The sequence below is a fragment of the Callorhinchus milii genome, unplaced genomic scaffold (genome assembly GCF_018977255.1).
Source record: "Callorhinchus milii isolate IMCB2004 unplaced genomic scaffold, IMCB_Cmil_1.0 Scaffold3, whole genome shotgun sequence".
NCBI lineage: Eukaryota > Metazoa > Chordata > Chondrichthyes > Chimaeriformes > Callorhinchidae > Callorhinchus > Callorhinchus milii.
Genome location: NW_024704744.1, coordinates 56,465,642 through 56,488,779, shown reverse-complemented (window position 1 = coordinate 56,488,779; position 23,138 = coordinate 56,465,642). Strand labels below are relative to the sequence as shown.

General features: G+C 40.8%; 1 protein-coding gene across 1 annotated transcript in view; it reads left to right on the top strand.

Moving 5' to 3' along the window:
• The window catches only part of ryr2a (ryanodine receptor 2a (cardiac)), a 373,023-nt gene that overhangs the window by 162,494 nt on the left and 187,391 nt on the right, over positions 1-23,138 (top strand). The window contains 8 exon segments of the mRNA XM_042333111.1: positions 226-390; positions 943-1,064; positions 2,089-2,272; positions 3,685-3,820; positions 7,503-7,598; positions 14,021-14,139; positions 17,419-17,552; positions 19,353-19,594. Coding sequence (XP_042189045.1) covers positions 226-390; positions 943-1,064; positions 2,089-2,272; positions 3,685-3,820; positions 7,503-7,598; positions 14,021-14,139; positions 17,419-17,552; positions 19,353-19,594 — 1,198 coding nt within the window.

Sequence of the window (23,138 nt, the reverse complement as noted above, 5' to 3'; positions counted from 1 at the left end):
TTTCGGAGTGGTGAGATCACATCAGAACAGAGATCCCACTGGTCAGCATGACAGATTTTATTAAGGAATCCCATTCACAAATTAGATCCCACTTAATATATTTTTCTAAATATCCACAGGCAGAAATCTTTGCCCAAGACATTACTGTGGTTATATTGTTTTACCTGCTTGTTTTTTTCAGGGAGCAATTGTTTCTTTGATCTGGAATTTATATTTTTTATATAGGAAAAACTGGATACAGGAATAAGGAAGGAAGTGGATGGAATGGGATCCCCGGAGATAAAATATGGGGATTCAGTGTGTTTCATCCAGCAGTTAGATACTGGACTGTGGCTTTCTTACCAGTCCGTGGATGCTAAATCAGCGCGGATGGGAACAGCTCAGCGGAAAGTAGGTCTTCCATTGTTTATATGTCCACAACAAAGGTTCTGTTTGCTCTCTGGCCATAAAGTTAATGTCACAGCTGAATTTTGCTGCAGCTTAAAAAAACAAATGAATAGCAAAATAAACTAAATAAACAACTGAGCAGTGAGATAAAATAACTTTTGTGTAAATAAATAGATTTGTAATATTTATTTAGTTTCTATGAGTCTCAGATGTGTTGGGTGTAAACCCTGTGTTAATAATGTGCAAATACAGAGGGAATTATAGATCCATTTAATTGTGAATTAGTGGGCAATAAGAAATCAACTGTTTAGATATTCATCTTTTGTTCATGCGACAGTATGAAATTTGGCTTTGACTTTGTGCAATTTGAATGGTTCAAAATGAAATTTTATTCGGAAATTGGCAATATTTTTCTCCCAATTAGTTTGATGGCTTGAAAGCCATCCGAAAGTGGCAGTGTGCATTATCCAATTACGTAAGGAGAAGGCAGCGATAAGTGTATGAAACAGTATTGAGTGTGTGCCTGGATCGAGTAATGTTTCCCCCTCGTTTCAGGCCATAATGCATCATGAGGGCCACATGGATGACGGCTTAACTCTATCACGTTCTCAGCACGAAGAGTCAAGGACAGCACGCGTTATTCGCAGCACAGTGTTGCTCTTCAACAGGTTCATCAGGTGTGTTTGCCTCTCGTATATGGACGAGTTACAAAATGTTGCAAAATGAAATACAGTGCAGCAGTATTGCAGAAATACAGTACAGTGCAGCAGTGAGCTGCATCAGTGACATCAATAGCCACATTTGATTTAAGGTATAAGATTGGCATTTTTTTTTACGAATTTAAACAAAAATTGGAACAAGGGGTGTAACTATAGACAACAATGGAACTTCTAATGTGAACAACCACCGTAACACCAACTTACATTAAAATCATGTCCTGCACAAAGAATAATACCTCAGAGAGCTTCAAAACAGTTACATTACATTACCATACATCTAGTTAGCATATATGAAGGGTATTATGGGAGGTTTGTAATATTATTAGTTTTTAAAAGCAAGGCTCCATTGTGCTAATGAAAACATTTTGGACCAAGCTAACATCAGAAGGTAAAAGAAAATAGTAGATTTTATTATTCGTGTTCCCTTAGGCACTAAATAACAACTAAATGTGCCCTTTATCACAGTGTTCCTTCTTAGGCATTGCTGTGGAATTACAGGGAATGATTGTTGCCCCTTAAAAAGTTGCCATTACATCGGGATGCCATTCAATGGGGATGCCATCCATGGCAAGCGTTGTCATTGATGGCATCCCTATTGAATAGCATGCATTGTACAGTACGTTGCTGTCGTTCTGGTCTGACAGCAACCTTCACTATTTCATCTCTTTTTCAATTAAATGTTTAATCTGCTGCTGTAGAAAAGCTAAATGTTAAAAAACCTGGGCAATCTTATGATGTGTGACATTGGAAAGGTAATGAAAGGAAATAATGGTTCGTACCAATGATGATAACCTGGAAAATATCTTTTAACTTTGTTTCCAAAATGTATGTGTTTTTTAAAGGAAGGATAGCATTCATTGTTGTATGACATTTGGTTTTACTTGTGAATCTCTTTAAAAAAAATGAGCTGGCATTCTTTTTGATTATTGACATTGGGTTATTAAATTTACAGTTGATATCTTATCTGGTTTTGTGTTCACAGGGGCCTCGATGTTCTCAACAAGAAAGGGAGATCCCCAGCTGTTGATTTACCTATCGAGTCCGTCAGTCTGAGTTTGCAGGATCTGATTGGCTATTTTCAGCCACCTGATGAACATCTGGAACATGAAGATAAACAGAACAGGCTGAGAGCACTCAAGAACAGACAGAATCTCTTCCAGGAAGAGGTAAATAGCAAACCCTTAGATTTCAGAACTGCAGTAAAATTCTTAGCCCATCTATTTTAGCAATATTTAAAATTCAACCAGCTTTTCGTACCCTTTTCACTCTGACTTCCCAATACTATGACGTGCAATCTATTTTAATATGTGCGTGCGTGGGTGTGTGTGCTGAAAAGGTTTTGTTTCTTGCTGTACTTAGGATTATACAGAACAAGTTGAGTTTCTGCCTTATTGCTGTTTTTGATGCTGTGGAGGAAATGTTCATAATTTAGTCTTCCTCGGTATTTGCACTGTGTGGTAAAAACTTTGTTTCACTATGAAATTCAGAGGTTGTGGAAGCCTTAAGGTAATGAGCCGAAATACTTCTCGAAGAATTTTACCACATAACTGAAGAACAAGACAGCAACTTCATGGCATAAGTGAGATTCTTTGAACTGTAAACATTCAGTCCAGTTGAAGCTGTTTTTCTGGAAGTTATTTTAAATACAACAGGCAACTGATTTCAAAGTTGAGAACAAATTTGCCAAATTTCTTGACCTATACACCTATGTATCTGGATTTATGTTATTTCACAACTCTTGGTTTTGTTTGATGGATTTGTCTACTTATCTAAAGTTGATATCCGTATTTTTTTCCATATTGTAATATGTAATATATGTAATATTGTAATAATAGTCTTCCTTTGGTTCTGCTAATTTGCCCATGTTAAACATAAATGAATTAACTATTCATTTTATGTGTGGCTTGTTTTGTTTATTGATTTATTTGTGAGGCCGACGAGGAGAGATTATCTCATCCATTTGTCTTAAATTTCCTATGTTCCTGTGTATATCCTTTAAATGAGCAAAGTATGTTGTCTGTTTTGTATTTTCCCTATGTCTCAGTTTACCACATGCACCATTTTACGGCCAAGAAACAGACAAGTGATTAAAACAATGATAGTAGCTTGCTACCATTCATAAAAAGCATGAAGGAGGAAGGAAATTATATGCTAAGAGTTGTATTTGTTTTCCAACTTAGGATTTTAGCTATAAGTTGAAAAAAGTGTTCCTTTAACTCTGAATTCTTTGCAAATTAATTTCTGGACATAGAAACCTGGACGGGAGATCCAAGATTCAGCTAAAATTTGAGTTCAGCTACCAGTGTTGAAATTTCCCGGTTCCTCGAGTAAGTTGCCAGGCATATCCTTTGTGGAAGCAAAGTGCTCTATTTCTTGAAGAAGCTGTCTCATCTTAATGACATCAGTGTCAGTTGCCATGAGGTAGATTTGAGGCTCAGCCACCAGTTATACTGGCTGAGGGACATGTGTTTGGAAGCACGCAGATAGGGTGGATAAGGATTATGAGGATTATTAGGTGCACACCCAAATGTTTAAGGACAAAAATGTACTAATGTGTTATCTTTTATGTTTACCAAAGGGCATGATTAACCTGGTTATTGAGTGCATTGACCACCTCAATGTGTACAGCAGTGCAGCCCACTTCACAGATGTTGCTGGGAAAGAAGCAGGAGAATCTTGGAGATCTATTCTCAATTCACTCTATGAGCTACTTGGTAAGATGCTATCTTCATTTTAGATAAGATATAACTGGTTCTCATGATTCTATGGTTATAATCGTAACTGCTTGACTGACCACAGAACAGGCTCTTTCAATTGATATTCCAGCTCAAGAACTTTCTTCTTAAAAAATCTGACATGTTTTCCTTAAATTAAAGTTGATATCAAAGAATTTTACTGTAGTGATAAAAAGGAGGAAAGAGGAGAAAAAAGATTGTATAATTGCCAGATATTAAAGTATGAAATGTGGTGTATTAGTGATGAGAAGGACTAATGGAAATACAAAAAAGAAAATAGGACATGCTTTTGTTAACAGCTAATCAAAAATATACATTAGTTTGTTTTAATACAGTATTCCTGCAATGTTGCTTGCATTTGATATAGTGCCTGTCACATCAGGAATCTCAAAGTGCTTCACAGTTAAAGTGTAGTGACTGCATTTTTGTAGGCAAATGCTACAGCCAATTTCAGCATACCAATAATGGTCAAAGGATGAATGTCAACTGCTGTTATGTGTGTGTTGACTACCGAGTAAAACAACTGCTTTTATACCTTACTCACAGTACTAAGTGAGGTCATTTCAATACCGTGAATGACTGAAGAGTGTGCGGTTAGACAGGTTATTCCACTCTACAATCCCTTGGCATTGTGTCAGTACTCACTTAGAAAATAAAATGTGTATTCACTATAACTCCAGGGGTTTGTTCAAAAAATGCAACCAAAATGTGTACTATGGGTTTTTAAAGGATGCAACTATTACAGCTTGTCTGAATAGTAAATCAGAATGAAAGATTTTTTTCTGTTAACATGCAGCAGAGCTAATAAAATTAGTAAGCAATTAATTCTTATACAATGAGTGACTCATGATAATTTAGCAGGTCAGAAATGATTAGTAAAGTGACAATGAGGAAACATTTTGGTTCTATTGATCAGTGTATAGTAGATATTTTTGGCTGGCCTTTCCCTAAGACTTATTAAACCTGTCCCTAAACTCAGCGTCAGATTCTATCCCATGTGTCCTGCCAACCCCACATCCAGTCCTTGACCAGGACTTGTTTTCCTCCACCTCCGTCACCAACCATACCTCACACCCAATGCAGCTGATCCCTCGTCTCTGCCTTTGTCACCTCCTGCCTCAACTACTCCAATAGTAGTGCTCCTTGCACTACCCAGCTCAACTACCCAACTAATCGTTTTCCCCAGCTCAACTATCCACAAAATCCAACTAATTCAAAACTCCACCGTCCATATACTCACCTGCTCTAAACTCCCTAAACTCAACACACCAGTTCTAGCCAGGCTCCACTGGCTCGGGTTTACAGAACGGATTGAGTTCAAGATCCTCACACTCGTTTACAAATCCCTTCATGCCCTGGAACTTCCCTACCTTTCTGACCTGATTACTTCCTATTTCAGCACCTGCCGCTTCTACTCTGACCTCCTGCTTGTCCCTTGTGACTCTCTGCTGTCGGTAGACGTGCTTTCAGCCTGTATTTGGCATCAGGTAGCATTCAGGAACATGCTTGGAATTTGAAACCCAATGACCTAGTACATAAATTGTTTCAGAGCTGGTCGACGCAGTGCACTTTGAATCTTGATGCATTGTCGTATTGCAGAGCAGAAAGGCAGTGTTTGTCTTATGATGACTGCTTGGCATTCTTGAGGTACATCAATAACCAGTCTTAATGACAGCACGTAGCACAGAAAAAGGCACTAAAATTGATACCAACACACAAATTACTGATTTACTCACGCATCATGAAGCAAATTACTTCAACTTAAAACTTAACAACCGACAGTAAATAGCCATTAGTTTAGATTAGGGCATTACAATGGTGTAGTGGCCTGTGGGCCACTTTTGGGAGGTCAAGAATTGGCCGGCTAAATACCTGCACCAGTCCAGTCAAATCTGTGCCAAATCAATACTTTGTTTCCAGTAACTACCGAGCTGCGATACTCACGGTCCAGCCACAAATTAAGCAAAATTCAATTNAAAAAAGTATTTGGTTGGCCGACCAAAAAGATTTGGATCTTTGTAAGGTTTGGATCACTCAGAGGATAATGAATTTATGGAATTCTCTACCCCAGAGGGCTGTATGAACATATTCAAGACTGAGATTGATAGATTTCTTGTGGATAAAGGGATTAAGGGATAAGGGGGGTAGGTGGAGTTAGAATAGATCAGCCATGATCTTATTGAATGGCGGGGCAGGCCACTCGAGCCTGCCCCGCCATTCAATAAGATCATGGCTGATAAGATCATGGCTGAGGCCTTCTCCTGCTCCTAATTCTTCTTATGTTCTTATGTTCTTATGTAAAATATGGAGAATAATAATGTAAATTCATAGTGTGGCCCAGTGCTAGTTTATATCTTGTCAAGGAAATGGTTTTGTTACTGAATTACTTGTCACTTGTTCAAAGACATGGCTAATACTTGATCAAGTACTAGAACACCAGTTAAAAACATCTGTCTAAAAACATGAAATGCTGAGTATAAGAATATAAGTAAACATATAATTTCAGCTTGTGGTGTTGTATTACCACTATTGATTTTCAGCCTTGGACCGCAGAACTGCACCATGTTACACCACAGGGAAAAAATGCGTAGAGTTGGTACAATGGAGTTGGGCATATTGTAGAATACAATAGAGTTGGGGATAAAAACCCGAAATAGCCATAAAACAAATTGAAACAAAGAAAAGTGGCTCCGGTTTGTGCGACATCCCTTGTTTCAGCTCCAGAAATACTGTTTATTCATGAAAATGAGCAAATGTGTTTGCTACAGTCTGAAATTCCATCTTAACATTTGTAGAGTTAATGACAGTTTGGAGAATAAAATAAAATCTATCTGTGTGAAAATCCTAGGGAAATTCCAGCAGATTTTTATGCGGTGTAAAATAATCCATATTATCACAGTAAAAACCTATTTGGATCTCATTAACCTCAGGTGAGGTTTGTACTTCCATTAGTTTACTTTATCATCACTTGTTTTGGGCTGTGTTAAGACCAATTTTGGATTTAATGATTTGTATGTTGGGGTAGGGATGATATTTCTATAATTATAGAAAAGACCAATGATTGCACAGCAGGTAAGTTGGAGAACATGTCCCTTTAAGAACCATTATCATTTACTATTTCTACCTTCAGTAATAAATATCTGTCTTAGACAAAGGTAAGTTTTGGGACAGTTAATATAGCATCTCTCATTAGATCTTGCTCTGTCTAGACACTCTTTCCACAAAGAAGAGTGCACATCTCACACTTACTTTACTGGCCTTGAGGAGGGAGAGGACTGGTGGAGGAATACGTAACAACCTTGGCTACTGTTGATAATGCTTCAGCCAAAGGGGAGCATCAGGCCACAGGTGGAATGATAATAATCCTTGCATTTGATATGACGCCTTATCATGTTGTTGAAATGTCTCAAAGCGCTTCACAGAATATATGGTAAAGTAGACTGTATTTTGATGGCAAAACGTGGCAGCATTTACCCCAGTATTCCATTGATTGACAGTCGGTGTTATCAAATGTTTTCTCTTCTGCAGTGAAAGGATGAAGGGAAGTGCTGGGGCTTATCCAGTCTGAACAATGACAAAAAACATGATTTTTGTTCGGGGTGTTGTTCTTTTCAGGGCAAGAGGCATACAGAGAAATAACCTTGTCTCTGTTTTTTTCCAGCTGCCTTGATTAGAGGAAATCGCAAAAATTGTGCCCAATTCTCCAGCTCCTTAGACTGGCTGATCAGCAGACTGGAGAGATTAGAAGCTTCTTCTGGTGTGTATGAATCCTTTGACATCTTAAGTTACAAGCAGCATCTGCATTTTACAGTTCTAAGGCCAGATAAACCTAAATTAAATGTCTGTTGAATCTGTCCAATATTTGTTACAAGTTATCATAATAAGCAATTTAGTTGATGAATGTAGAAGTGAGGAATCTGCTAAGTAGAATTTTGCTCTAATTTTTTCATTTTATATTGGGTTTCCCTTTTTATCCATTTTTGACAAATTGTCTTTGTTGGATTGACGAAGGTGTTCAATTGACAAAGGGGTTGGTGGGGGCTGGGGTGGAGGTGGGGGATGGGATTGGGGGCTGAGTGGGGGCTGGGGGTGGGCAACAGACCATACCAGCCTCTCAGGCGATTAGATTTCAGAGAATTCATCAGAAAGTAGTTGCATCATCACATAGGGGACCTAAAGGATTTCATAGTTGGGTGGAGAGAAATTCCGTCTGTAGCTAGATTCATTCCAGTTTCTCAGTATTTCAGAGCATGCAGAATTCAATAAATTGTTGAATTTAGTTTTAACTTTGAAGTGGTTTTACCGTAGTTTCTTAACAGAATTTATAGAAAACTTAAGACTATTGCAGAATTTTACAGATAAGCTGAATTGCAGTATAAATTGAGAAAATCTAGAATTTCTCTAGTAAGATGTTCAAAAGTATGATAATCACAAACTGAACATTGGAATTGTGACAGCTTTCAGGCAGAAAATCTTTTGGGCTTTTTTTATCAACCGTGAAAATCCCAAATATCTGACCGATGGAGGAAAGTAGACCATCACAGAGATTCAGAAGTTGGAGTTTTTTTTAATCGCAGAATAATAATAATCGTTGCATTTGATATAGTGCCTGTCATGTCGGGAGGGCATCTCAAAGTGCTTGACAACTCACTTTCATGGAAAGAATTTGTCAGTGTAAGATGGGCAAAAAAAATTGTCTTTATCACTTGTTTAAATGCATAAGTTGTAGAAAGTCATTTTGAATTAAAATCCATCTTGTGGGCCTGAGTGTTGCAGCGGATTCGATGCTAGAGCATGGAATGGTGGCCAACTCATGGGCCATCAGAAAGTGGCTTGCTGAGCCACTAGTCTAGGAGAGTCAGTTTGAAAGCAGTTGTTTTCCAGAAGTTCCTGAGTGCCGATGTTTATGGTGTGGCCGAAAATCAAGAAGTATTCAATCAAGAAAATGTATTTGGTTGGCTGACCGAAAAGGTTGGCCACCACTGCTCTCTTTTTCCCTGTGGAAACTATGAATGAATAGGATGAGAGCCTCTTCTTCAACAGCTTTAACAAGAATAGCAACTTGCATTTATATGGTTTCCCTTATGCAGGGTAGTGTCCCAGATCGCTTGACAGTGTCGGAGCATGATGGTGAGCGGGGGGGAGGATGGGGTTGCTGATTGTAGGCATGGTCGAAGAGGAAGTTCTTTCGGTGCGACCTTAAAATGGGGATGGAAGGGGCAAGGCAGAGGGTTAGAGTTTCAGGGTGAAGTGGCTGACAGTATGGCCACCGATGATGGAAAAGAGGTCACGAGGGACATGTAGAAGATTGGAGGCAGCGGGTAGTGGGTTGGGGGTAAGCAGGTCGGAGAGGTAAGGAGGTGCCAGGGTATGAGGAGTTTTGAAGACAAATGTGAGGATCCTGAAATTGATCCTTCAGTGATAGGGAGATAGTGGAGCCTGGCTAGAACTGGTGTGATGGGGATACCGAGTTTTGTGTGGGTAGGTATGTGAGCAGCTGTGTTTTGGATCAGCTGCATTTTGTGGATGGTGGAGCTGGGGAGACTGGCGAGGAGGTCATTTGAATAGTTGAGGCGGGAGGTGATGAACATGGATGAGTGCTTCGCTGGACCTGGGGTAAAGTACGATTGGAGGCGGGCAGTGTGGTGGAGGTGGAAGAAGACGGTCCTGGTCAGGGACCGGATGTGTGGAAGGAAGCGCAACTGTGGGTTGAACCTGATGCCTAGGTTGCACACCGTTTCAGTGAGTCTGAGGGATAGGCCGGGGAGGTTGAGGAGGTCAGAGCTACAAGACAGAAAACTTTGATGGGAGCCAAGGAGTATGGCTTCCATTATGTCGACATTTAGTTGCAAGATGTTTGCGTTCAGCCAGACAAGCCGACAGAACTTCGGCAGACCTGGAGTTGCAACTGGACGAGGAGAAGTACATTTGTGTGTCATTTGCATGTGGAAGTTGATCCTGTGTCTGTGGATGATATCGCTAAGAGTGAGCATGTAGATGAGAAAGAGGAGGGGGCCAAGGATGGAACCCTGGGTTATGCCACAGGAGACTGGGCAGGGGCAGGAGGAGAAACCATTAAGTGTCCGAGTGAAAGGAATTTGAGCAGTCTTGTGCTGCTGCTATATAATGAATTTACCTCACAGGATAGTACGCTAATGTAAATTCTAAAGAAAAACTTGACTTCCCAGCACCCAGGTTGACAGAACCCTTTAAAGAAAGAGAAGAAATGGCTTGTTACACTGAAATGTCTCAAAGAACTTCACAGTAATTAGTATCAAGTGCAATGGCTATTTTTGTAGGTACACTCAGGGATGGGAACGGGGGAAACAGTAACTTGATTTCTGAATTTCCTTGACTGTCTACAAGCATAATCTTCACTTGTATGGATTGTAATGTCATTTGATCCCTTGGAGTAAATTACAATCCTATCACTCACTCCAGCTGCCTGCAATTCTCATTATATTATAGTGGTGCAGGTTATGGATTCCTCCCTGTTTTTGTGAAATTATCGGTTGCAAAATTATCGGCTGGCTTATAAAATTGATATTGGTAAGTGTCAACAGAAGCATCTTTGTTCAATGTAATTTTGTCAAAATTTGTGCTTCAAGGTTCTCCATTCAGGAGAACATGACTGTAATGTATGGGAGAGAAAGGGGGACTTTTGCTTCAACCTTGGAGGAAATAGGAAAGCCTGTGAATGGAAAGCTTATCAAGGTCAGCTTTAATTGCTGGTCTGCAGCACGTCCCTTTTACTGCTGCCTCTGTGGATGATGTTATCCAATGATTGTATTTGGTTCATTGGTAAATCGAACCAGCTTTAACAAATGCAGCCTTACTTTACTCAGCGCTAGTGGATTTGTGCTCAGAAATGGAATCACAACTTTTATTTATATATTACATTGGGAAGTTTGTACTGCAGTGAGCTTTGAGATCTAGAAACTGCTTGCTGGCAAATAAGCAAGGCAGATAGTGAACTTGTTGTGGAATGCCTCTGTGTGGTAGTACCCACCAGTACCTTGCCCAAGCACCCATTCTTCTTCTGAGAACATGGACTGTGTCAACAGGCTGTTCAGTCCTGGGGAGCATCATAGCCGAGCTAGATAATAATAATATAATAATAATCCTTGCATTTGATATAGCGCTTTTCACGTCGGGAGGACGTCCCAAAGCGCTTCACAGAACACACTGTAAAGTGAATTGACTGTATATTTGTGGGCAAACGCGGCAGCCAATTGCGCACAGCAATGTCCCACAAGCAGTCGTAGATTGAAAATGACCAATTTATTATTGTTTATGGTTTTGGAGGGATTATTATTAGGCGTGTGGAGTAAGGAAACTTGCCCAAGGTTTTGCCCTGCCTGGAATTGAACTCCCATTGTCTGAATGGCCTCCTTATGTTCCTAATCCCAACTGCTGCTTCTGATCTTTATGAATTAATAACAATAATAATAATCCTTGAATTTGCTACAGTGCTACAGGTGAATTTGCTTTTTCACTTGGCAGTTCAAATAGATTTTCTGTAAGGTGTAGTAACTGTGTATTTTGTAGTCGATCCAAGACAGTTGGTGTGCATTACTGAACAACATGCTACAGCTGTAATTTTTGATTTATGAATTGTCATTTGAAATCTTAGGCTTTGCTCTAGATTGCCAAGGGTGGATTGAGATGAGCCTGAGCGACTTTGTATCGTTTTGGTCTGGAATGATGTATTCTAAATGAGGAGAGAAAATTGTTCTTTAAATCACTGAGGAACAGAAGTTTAGAGCAGACACAAGGGAAATCCAGTGAAACTGCTCATCTGATTAGAATTGTTACCCTTGAAGAGTAGTCACGTAATTAGGTGTAAACTGAATCAGCTTTTTGTAATCAATAGGATTTGCAGATGAAATGGCATAAGCATTGTTATGGTTTAAGGGCACTTTATTAACATTCTATCAAAGAGTGAACTGTATCAGTCTTTGTTTCTGCTGCATCAAAGACAATTTTTGGGGGGCTTTTCAAGTTTTCTACGCAAGTCAGACTAAAGCAGTTTGACTCCTTGTGGTGTTCCATGTGATTTCCTCGGACATATCAACTCGTTTTTGTTCACAGCATGGATCTTAATGAAAATATTGTCTTGATATTTGTCTTGAAACGCAGATGGCTTATTGTTACCAGTGCTGCTTTACAGTGTGAATGGCAGTGATTTTGTTCAACAGTTTTCTTTTTCTCGCTTGAGTACAACAACAACAAAATTACATTTGTAAAGCGCCTTTCACATCAGGAGGATGTCCCAAGGCGCTGGACAGACAGAGTTACGGACCCGAGCTGAGGGGTCGGGGTGGAGGACGGTGGAGGGCAGGGGGGGAAGCAGGGAGATCGAAGGCATGGTCGAAGAGGAGGGTCTTGAGGTGGGACTTGAGGGTGGCAAGGGAGGAGGTGAGGTGGAGGAACTGAAGGATGGAGTTCCAGAGGGTGGGTACAGAGTGGTGGAGAGACCGCCCGCCAATAGTGGGGCGAGCAAGGCGAGGGGCGTGAAGCAGGCCGGAGCACGCTGAGTGGAGGGAGTGAACAGGATGGTAGAGGTTAGAAGGTCGGAGAGGTAGGGGGGAGCAAGACCATGGAGGGCTTTGAAGTTGAGGACCAGGATCTGGAACTGTATTCTCTGTGTGATGGGAAGCCAGTGGAGTTGGGCAAAGATGGGGGTGATAGGGTCGCGGAGCTTAGTGTGGGAGAGGACTCACGCTGCAGATTTCTGGATGATCTGCAGCCTGTGGAGGGAGGAGTTGGGGAGGCCGACAAGCAATGAGTTTGCATAGTCGAGTCTCGATGTAATGAAGGCATGTATGAGGGATTCGGTGGCCTGTGGTGTGAGACAGTGTCAGAGCCGGGCAACGGTACGGAGATGGGGGAAGGCAGAGCGGGCCATGGCACAGATGTGGGGTAGAAAGGATAGTTGAGGGTCAAACAAGACCGCAAGGTTCCAGACTGGCTTAGTAAGGTGGAGTGTGCAACCATGGATGGTGATGCTGTCAGCACCTGAGGTGAGGAGTCACTGACGGGAGCCAATCAGGAGGGTCTCAATCTTGTTGACGTTCAACTGTAGAAAGCTAGCTCTCATCCACGATGAGAGTGGTCCTGGAATCAAGGGTGGAGGCAGAGAGATAGAGTTGGATGTCATCCACATACATGTGGAAGTTGACCCCATGTCTGTGGATAATATCATCAATTGTCCACAGTGCTAATCCTAACATAATATATTCAAAAATCTTCTATTTTATATAGCAACTTTCACATAAAGAGGATGGGTCATTGTATATGTAACAATAATAATCCTTGTAGTTGATATAGTGCCTTATCAGTCATCAATGTCTTAAAGCGTGTCACAGGATTTACTGTAAAGAGTATTGACTGTGTATTTTGTAGGAGAAGGTAGCAGCTAATTTCCATGCAGCCAATTTGTGCACAACAATTTCCCACAAACAGCATTGAAGTGAGTGACTAATTTTATAATAATAATAACTGTGTATTTTGTGGGCGAACGTGGAGGAATTTTGGCCAGAACAACAGGAAAACTCGCTCCTCTTTTTGAATAGTACCATTGGATCTTTAACATCCACCTGAACAGGCAAACTGAACCTCAGTTTTACATTTCATCTGAAGGATGGTACCTCCAACAATGCAACTTACCCCCAGCACTGCATTGGAGCATCAGCCTAGTCTATGAGTTCAAAGTCTCTAGGCTTGAACCCGCAACCTTTTGAATCAGAGGCAAGAGTGCTACCAACTGAGCCAGACTCATAATATGAAATGATTCCAAGCATTTTTTATACAGTTGTGAGCTTACAAAATACACAGCTACTACACATTATAATAAAACAACAACAATTTGCATTGATATAGCACCCTTCACGTGGGGTAGTGTCTCGGAGCGTTTATATACAGCCCTCCCCATGTCTCGTTCCACTCCCAGCTTGCCGAACAGAAGTGTGAAGCACTTTGGGAGGTCCTCCCAATGTGGAAGGCGCTATATCAAATTCAAGGATTTAGATTAGAACAATCTTTAGGCAATAGACGAATCCTTCATTTTTTGTGTGCTTTGCAGAATTGAATGGGATGAAAATAATAACCGCCTTGTCCTTGTCCAAAGATTTTGTATTATTCTTTCCATTAATTCATTTTCATTTCATGCCTAAGCAGGAATTCTTGAAGTTCTGCATTGTGTTCTTGTGGAAAGCCCAGAAGCACTGAACATCATCAAAGAAGGACACATAAAGTCTATAATTTCCCTGCTGGATAAACATGGAAGAAATCACAAGGTACAATTCAGCACTTTATTTCAAAAATGGATTGATGATAGAATGACAAAATATTTTTCATTGTTAAATTGAATAATTTTCGAAAATGGAATGTGTAGCTGTCTACATAACAGGGTCTAATTTGTAGTATTTCTGAAAGGGGTTCCTTAATCCTGTTAGAATTCCCATCAACCTGCAGGAACTCTGCTGTGGTAGATCTCGTTGCAAGAGGTTCCCACAGGTTTGCTGGTTACCGATGGAATTCTCATTTCTTGGCTGCCTTGGAGTCATCTGAATTCCTTCCCCTCTGGGCGTCCTCCCGCAATGACCTATCCTCCTCGGTCACCCTTCTCCACAGCTTCCCCTCCTCCACTCTCGATTCCCTCAATTCCCTCTCTTCCCGAACTGTCGCCTACTCAAGCAAATCACCTTGGTACACCAGCCACCTCCGCTACCTTAAAGCCCATTCTGCTGAGCGCACCTGGCTTGAATCAAACCTAACTGTCCATCGGCAGATTTGACTGGACCATGTCAAATCCTATCTCCGCCCACCCCTCCTCTAAATCGTCGTTCTACTCCAAGACAATCTTCGAGGCTAAGGACAACCCTAGGCTCCTCTTCTCCATCACGAACCGGCTCCTCCACCCATCCTCTCACACCTCACCCATTCTCACCTCAAATGCCAACCGGGAGGCAATGCTGAACTTCCTTGAATCCAAAGTCAAGCGAACCCGCTCAGCTGCCTCTACCACTGCAACTGCTACCCCCTCACCATCGCTTCCTCCACCCCAACCCTTACCCACCCTCCCTCCAAACCTTTGAACCTGTCTTCTCCTCTCTCATCATCACCATAAGCCGTATGATACCCACCACCTGCTCCCTCAACCCCATCCCTACCCCCCTCCTTACCTCCCAGCTCCACCTCCTTACCCCTCTACTCACTGACATCGTTAACCTTTCCCTGTCCTCTGGTACTGTTCCCACCCCATTAAAAACCGCTGTCATCACTCCTATCCTTAAAAAACCCTCCCTGGACCCTTCTCTGCTCCCTGGACCCTTCTCTGCTCCCCATCTCTAACCTCCCCTTTCTCTCCAAAGTCCTGGAACACGTTGTTGCTTCTCAGCTTCGCTCCTTCCTCCCCCGCCACTCCCTTCTCGAAACCCTCCAATCGGGTTTCCCATCAACCTGCAGGAACTCTGCTGTGGTAGATCTCGCAAGGCACAGACCGCCCTGGTCAAAGTGACAAATGACATTTTGTCCATCTGCGACCAGAGCTCTCTCTGCCTCCTCGTCCTCCTTGACCTCTCTGCTGCTTTCAACACCGTCGACCACTCTATCCACATCCACTGTCTCTCCTCTCACCTCAGACCCTGAAAACCCTCATACACGCCTTCATTATATCGAGGCTCAACTATGCAAACTCACTGCTTGTCGGCCTCCCCAACTCCTCCCTCCACAGGCTGCAGATCACCCAGAACTCTGCAGCCCATGTTCTCTCCCGCAATAGGCTCCACGACCCTATCACCCCCATCCTTGCCCAACTCCACTGACTTCTTATCACACAGAGGATACAGTTCAAAATCCTGGTCCTCAACTTCAAAGCTCTCCACGGTCTTACTCCCCCCTTTCTCTCCGACCTCCTAATCCCTTACCACTCTGTTCGCTCCCTCCGCTCAGCAGGCTCTGGCCTGCTTCACGTCCCCCACCTTGCTCGCCCCACTATTGGTGGGCAGGCCTTACGCCACTCTGCACCCACCCTCTGGAGCTCCATCCCGCAGTCCCTCCATCTTGCCCCCTCCCTCGCCACCTTCAAGACCCACCTCAAAACCCTCCTCTTCGACCGTGCTTTCGATCTCCCTGATTCCCCTCCTGCTCTCCACCCTCCCCCACCCCGAACCCCAGCTTGTGTCCATAACTCTCTCTGTACAGCGCCTTGGGATGTCCTCCGGATGTGAAAGGTGTTTTACGAATGTAATTTTGATGTTGTTGTTATGTGACTTGAATTCCTGCATAGTGAGGAATCGTGTTTAAACTCTTTCCCCCACAAACAAAATGAATACCGTTGGTAACATGATAAAACATTTAGTTAGATGTCAATCGTTCATAGGTTGGCCTTTACTTGCAATAGGATATTCCACACATCTTAAGGCTATAATGGATTTTTAGGGTGTTAGCCTTAAAAGAATTGCCTTATGATCATGGGGAAAATCATCATCAGCGACAAAAACAACTTGCACTTATATATTGCCCTTCACATGGGGTAGTGTCTCGGAGTGCTACTGTCGTTAATTCACTCTTAAATTGGAAGCTGCTTTTTCTATATTTCCGAGAAGATTGGCAACTTCTTGTCCAACCGCGAGCAAGCACTTCAATTCTAAATTTGTTAAAATGCAATCTTATGGATGGGCAAGCCTGAAAGTTTTAAATCTGTTATTCTATGGGGGAATACTTTTGCTTCTGATATTTTGCTGTAGATTATGACAGCAGTGTATTTCTATATCAGTAAGTGTTCCACTGCCAATCTGTATTCAATGGGGAAATGATTGATTGAAAAATTGCTGCAGGGAAATATTCATTGAACATTTCATTGAATCCATCCACCTTTAGGAGAATTCTTCCTTTTCTCCTATGAGGCTTATCCTACACAGATGGTTCTTTCCGTTGCTTCTTTATAATGGGAATGGGCATAAAATCAACCCCTATCTCCCTAAACCCCTATTGGTATGGAAATTACCAACATTGATTGGCATATCTCATCTATTCAAATGACTGTTATTAGAAGCAGGGCTCTGGAAATACCGTCAGCTTCAGATGTGTTACAAAAAGTATGTGTTGTTTTTCAAGCCAAGGTTTTGTTCTTGTGGAGTATCTAAGTTATTCACTCTTCGGATGGTCCTGACCTTCAATGTGTCTTGAATTTTCAAGCCCTCAAAACCCATTGAGGCGCTCATTGTAGTCTAGGTTTATTCCTGCTATTTTTTGTTTTCCCCAAAAAAGTAAGTTCAAATCAGTTCTGCACCTGATCTGTCCAGTTGGCCAGATTCAAGAACACATTGCTTTGCATCAAATGGGAAATGTGACTGCAAGATTGACTTTGTCTCACAGGTGGATGAGGTGATGTACTATATATGCAAGGTAGTAGCTAACACTGAGGTTCCATGCCCAAGGTGGTGGGGTGTGGGGTAGGGAAAGGCAACATCATCAAAAGTTTTTAGTTTTTCCGTGACATAATCATTCTAGAAATCTGACAACTTTATGGTCTGTCAGGGCAAATAAACTTGCATTCTTTGTGGTCTTAGGTTCTGGATGTGCTTTGCTCCCTCTGTGTATGCCATGGTGTTGCTGTGCGATCCAACCAACACCTAATTTGTGACAACTTGCTATCAGGAAGAGATCTGCTGTTACAAACAAGGCTCATCAACCACGTGAGCAGGTAATGTCAACAACCAGCCAGTTTATAGATTCAGATTTCTTACATTCTAATTATCAGAAAAGCAGTTTAGTTAAAAAGAATTAGTTCCTACCGTGCTCTTTACCCTCACTTGAAATTGGTTTATAAGAACAAAACTGTTTGCAAGTCATAGGACAGAGCACAGCAAATTGCACGTTATGAATGTCAGCACAGCGTAACATGAAAGAATGCTCATGTGAGAAATAACAGCATCAAATTGGTGTTGTTGGTATGGTTTTCAGAATTTGGGATGGTATTGAGGGAGCTTTGTTCTTGAGGTACATCAGACTTAACCTGGAAGTGATTTATCCAGAAGTAGGTTTAAAAAAATCAGAGTCATGTTTCATGCTCAGCATTGATGTTAATGAGCACACAATTCACTATTGCAAACATGGTTGCTCTTTGACAGACAAGTATTCGCTTAATAGTATGTTTAGCAAATCAAGCTCACCCAGAATTGATGTTATGAGAATTGTTGCATAAAGTCTTGCCTGGAAGGAATCATTTGAGATGCCATTTGTATTTCTCAGGCTCAGAGGGCATATTGGCTATTACATCGTAACTCTGAATCATGCACAGTTACTAAATCCCTGTGGCGTGCTTTGTTTAAATATTTACAATGCCAGACATCTGCCAGCAATTTGAGATTTATCCAAATTTGTATAACTTTTATTAAACTCCCATATTGTGTTTAACTATTTTGAACATTGCAGTTTGTCAGCCTGGTACAACATTTGAGATTTTACTGCTTCCATTGATGACGTCTTGGATTCTACAAACTTCCACTTTGTAATTGGAGTTGTTAACAGTAACTGGAAATATGTCATGCTGACCATAATCCATTACTAGATTGTAGACTGTGTAGTCCGGATCTCCTCTCTGGAACTAGACTGTATCAGTGCAGAGTTCCTGAAGATAGTGGTGACATTCTTCCAGTTACGGCAGGAGTCTCTTTTGCTGTGAAATGCCACATTATTAGTCCCTGCGGGATATATCTGGAATTATCATCCTTACCGTTTCCAATTGTGAGATCAGTGAGAACCGTAACATAATCCCTCTACTGAAACAGTCTTCTTGTGAATGGGTTACTTCTTAAAGTGTTATTTTGTGGAAGTTTTTGGTATTCAAAAACTGCTCTTGTTTTAGGGGTTTATGACTGATTGATAAGCTCAAAATTTGTTAGTGGGGAATCTATTCCCAAATTCTCATTCAGTCCATTAAAAAAGATAAGCCATCCACTCTGGCAACAGAATTGCAGCACTTTACATGTTACATAGAATGATACAACACAGAAGTATGTTGTTCAGTCCAACTGGTCTGTGCCAGTGTTTACACTCTGCGTGGGGTCTCCACACCACTTTTTCCCTTCGCCTATACTCATGTTTACCAGATAACTGTGGCTTAATTCCTTGTGAAAATAACAGTGATGAAATAAAACACAAATCATACTTTCCATTTTATGAAATTAGGGGACTTACTTCAAATGTATTTGATTGCAGTCAATCGCTGTATATGGGAGATGTTTTCCTCTTAACTCAAACTTTGTTAATGTAAATTAATATGAGAAAATATTATTTTTGGGAAATTTTGCTTTTCCTTTTAATTATCACAGAGCTTTTGACTTGCATTGCCTGGACCAGTGAAAATGATCCTCTTGTTGCCACCTACACAAGAAAAGCACTACCTGTGTTAAGCAGTTCATATATTTTATGGTACAGTATGAGAAAGAGATGCTGTTTCTTTGCTGGAAATGGTGAGACTGTTTTTGTTTGTTTCCTCCAGTATGCGGCCAAATATATATCTTGGGATCAGTGATGGTGCGGCTCAGTACAGGAAGTGGTACTACGAGCTGATTGTGGACCATGTTGACCCTTTCATAACAGCAGAAGCGACCCACCTTCGAGTTGGCTGGGCTTCAACAGATGGCTATTCCCCGTACCCTGGAGGGGGTGAAGGGTGGGGAGGCAATGGTATAGGAGATGACCTTTACTCCTACGGATTTGATGGACTGCATTTGTGGTCAGGTATGTAGCGTTGCTTAATTCAGAGTAAATCACTCTATGGACAGGTACCAACTGCTGTCAAGATTTATCAATGAGTTAAAGCTTGACCGTTTATTTGAAGCTGAAGCCTCATAATGGTGTTCAGTTTCTTTTCTCTGTATTGGATGGAATATATCAACAGCTCTACCGACTACCACATTTTTATTATTATTATATTATTATGTGGCAAAGCAATATGATCACACACGTTGTTAGACATATTACATCATATATTGCTGATCAGGCGCTGACTTCACCAATTTTCACACAAGAATTTTAATTAACTATTGATAACATATGACAATTACTGTGATGCCCTGTATTTGTGGGAAAAGATGACAGCCATTTGTACCAGCAAGATCCAATATTTTTTGTGGGTGCAACAAGCAGGAAATCAAAGATCAAATCATTTGGAAGATATTTGGCAAAAATCTTGTTAAAACAACATTTCACAAACAGTGTTGTGGGTTCTTTAATGTTCATCTGAAGAAGAGGCAGATGGGCCTTGGATGAACTTTTGATTTGAACGATGGTAACTCTGATAATGTAATGTTCCACAGTGCAACACTGGAGAATCAGAGTACCGAGATTCTCATATCCCAATGTGTAGCTTGAACACATGACCTACTGACCCAGGGGTGAGAGCACCACAAGTGAATCCACGTGTGGTTGGTTCTGTATATTCAATTCTGGAATATGTGAAAAAAAATCAGGGAAAGTCAAAAAAAGTTTTATATTTTCAATTTCCTAAACCAAGCTTCCTGTAATATCTTCTGTGTGAGATTGCCAGTGAATGCTCAGTTAAGGGCAGTTTTGTGCTTTGAGCTGATCCAAATGTAGAACTGGCTTGTGGTAGCTCCAAATCAATTTCACAAGATTCATGCTTTTTGAAAATCTATGAGGAAATATCAGCTTGCTTTATTGAACCAGACAAATGTTATATCCCTCCATATTACACCTTGCACAAACTACCCAGATGAATGGCTTGTTTCTGTGCTGTAAGATTCTATGTAAAATTGGAAAATTTATGGAAAATTCCATCCCTCCATATATTTTCCACTTTCTCTTTCTCTTTTTGTGCCAAAGAGGAAAGATTCACTTTATCTCCACTAAAGTTGTTTAAAAAAATGGTCTATCATCTCTCTGCTGCAGCTGAAACTCTGACCTCAGTGAAGCAGTAGCTCCAGTAATGTGTGGCTTTGTAAAATGGAATGTTTCTGACCCATTAAGGACCTCAGATTATAGAATGAGCTCCTGGGGGAGAGGTTGACAATGTTACTGCTTCTTCGTATCATTCAGGTAGTTTGGAGAGATGTCATTGGTCTGTCAGTTCTCTGAAAGGTCATGATTGAAGCAGAAGAAGAGGAAATGCTCTGATGTTGATGCGGTCTGAGGAAAAGTTAGCAATGTCACATTCACACCAAGGACTGAAGAGTTGTAGCAGTTGAACCTGAGCATACGTCAATCTAAAATGTGGTTCTGGACTGCAGGCCATCCTGTTACATAGTTTGGTATTTTATACCCAATGCTTCAGTGATTAGAGTAAGAGCTTTTCAAGTCGGGAGAGCAAAACAAGTATCCCGTTTATATTAACAAATTTAGAATACACACTTCTCGAAATAAATTTAAAATATTTAAAGGACATAAGCATATATTTTGACGACACTCCCAAAGCCTTAAGTTAAGTTGGAGTCGTAATAAATAAAACGCTTGCACGTACGGTTTGAGCAGAGGAACTAGCTGACCCACTTTGTTACAAGTCCCTCCAAGATGCAATTCTCTGCCTGCTCCAACACTTAATGTCTTTATCCCTTTGTTCCCTTGTACTCTCACACAGTACACATTCTTACAATGAGTTTTCATGCAAATCAGGCCCCCTTCAGACAGCAACAACATCCTTCAATGGAGACAGTGTTCTTGTTCTTGCTACCTGTGGGGTGTAAATGACCGAATCAATAACATGCAAATACAAAGGCAACATTCCAACAGACATTCAGTCACCATTCAAACGAGTATTCAATTGAGTTTGCAGATTTCCTGGTCATGACATCACCATCACCACAAACCATGTTGAATTGAACACAGATGACCCTTAATATCATGAACCAATGAAAATAATTACCTTGTCATCCTCTTCAGTAGTGATTAATTACCTAGTATGGGCACCTGTGTGTGTTTGAACATGCTTACCTCATGGGCTATCAGCACAACTCGGATTTAAACAACTTGTTCATCAATCCAGAAATTAGCAAGGAATATGACTGGTGAAGTCTCACACATTGCTTCTCCTGCCTGGGGTCCCTTTCTATCATATTACTTTGACCTCTGCCCCTTGTTTGCAGCACATTGGTTCATGAAAAATACATTTGGTTGAAGGACATCTTTGAATTTGAATTGTTGAACATTGTTAATTGAGGCAATATTAATTGGGTACAGCTAGTACTTTATAAGGAACGTGGATCCAGATAAGAGATACAATATGTGCAAACTTTGGATGAAAACACAATTTTTTTTAATATAATGCCATTTGTGACCTCAGATTTGTCACTGTGTTACATTTGATGTCTTTCCAGAATTATGAAACATTTCGGAGAATAGTCAGCTTTTAAAATTAAAAAGAATTGATCAGTATCAGCTTGGGTGAAGCAGGTAAAATTGAATAATTAATTTAGGGAGGATTTGAAATTAGTTGTGTGGAAATTAGTTTTCTGGATTGATGAACAAGAGCAAAAGAGCAGTATCACAACGGTATAAACAGTGAATTTGAAAATGCATTGTGTAAATGCATTCTTAAAATATACAATGAATTTCATTTAGTTTTTGTAATACGATACAATTTGCATTTCACAATGGGAGTGGGGGTTGCCTCACATGATCTTCGGTGCTTGGAGGGCACCTGAGCAAGTGGTTAACGTAAGACACAAAACAATAAACAAAACAGTATTTTCTGTTAACCAGCAGTCAAAAGGTCAAATCTATGATCCCAATGGTGTCGGGGTATGGTTTCATGAACTTTGCTGTTCAGAACAGTATTGAGGGAAGACAAGGTGAGGGGTCACCATTCACCTCCACCACATTTGCTGCACTAAATAACAAATGTACTGTTATGTTGTCATTCCCTACTGGTGCCAAATAAATTAATTAACAAGCATTTTAATAATTGATCTGAACAACATGAACAGCCCCAGTTAGACCCCAGGGAATTATGCAATTATGTGCCTGTGTAATTTCGCGGTAACATTGCATAATATGGCCAAACTACCTCACACCTCCCGGTCCGTCTCTCTTCCCATCGCTCTGCAAGCTGTCTCCTGAGGTAGCCCAGACTGCAAAGGGAAGAAAGCCGGAGTGGGAGGTATGAATCATAAATAAATACAAAAATGAGCTGTATAAATATACATAAATGCGCTATATGAATACAAAATTCCTGTAAACTGTCCTTCATATCTTTCTAAAGAAGCTGTAATAACCTGTATTTCCATTGTAGTGTAATTTTACATAATTTTAATTTTTTGCTTGCATAGTT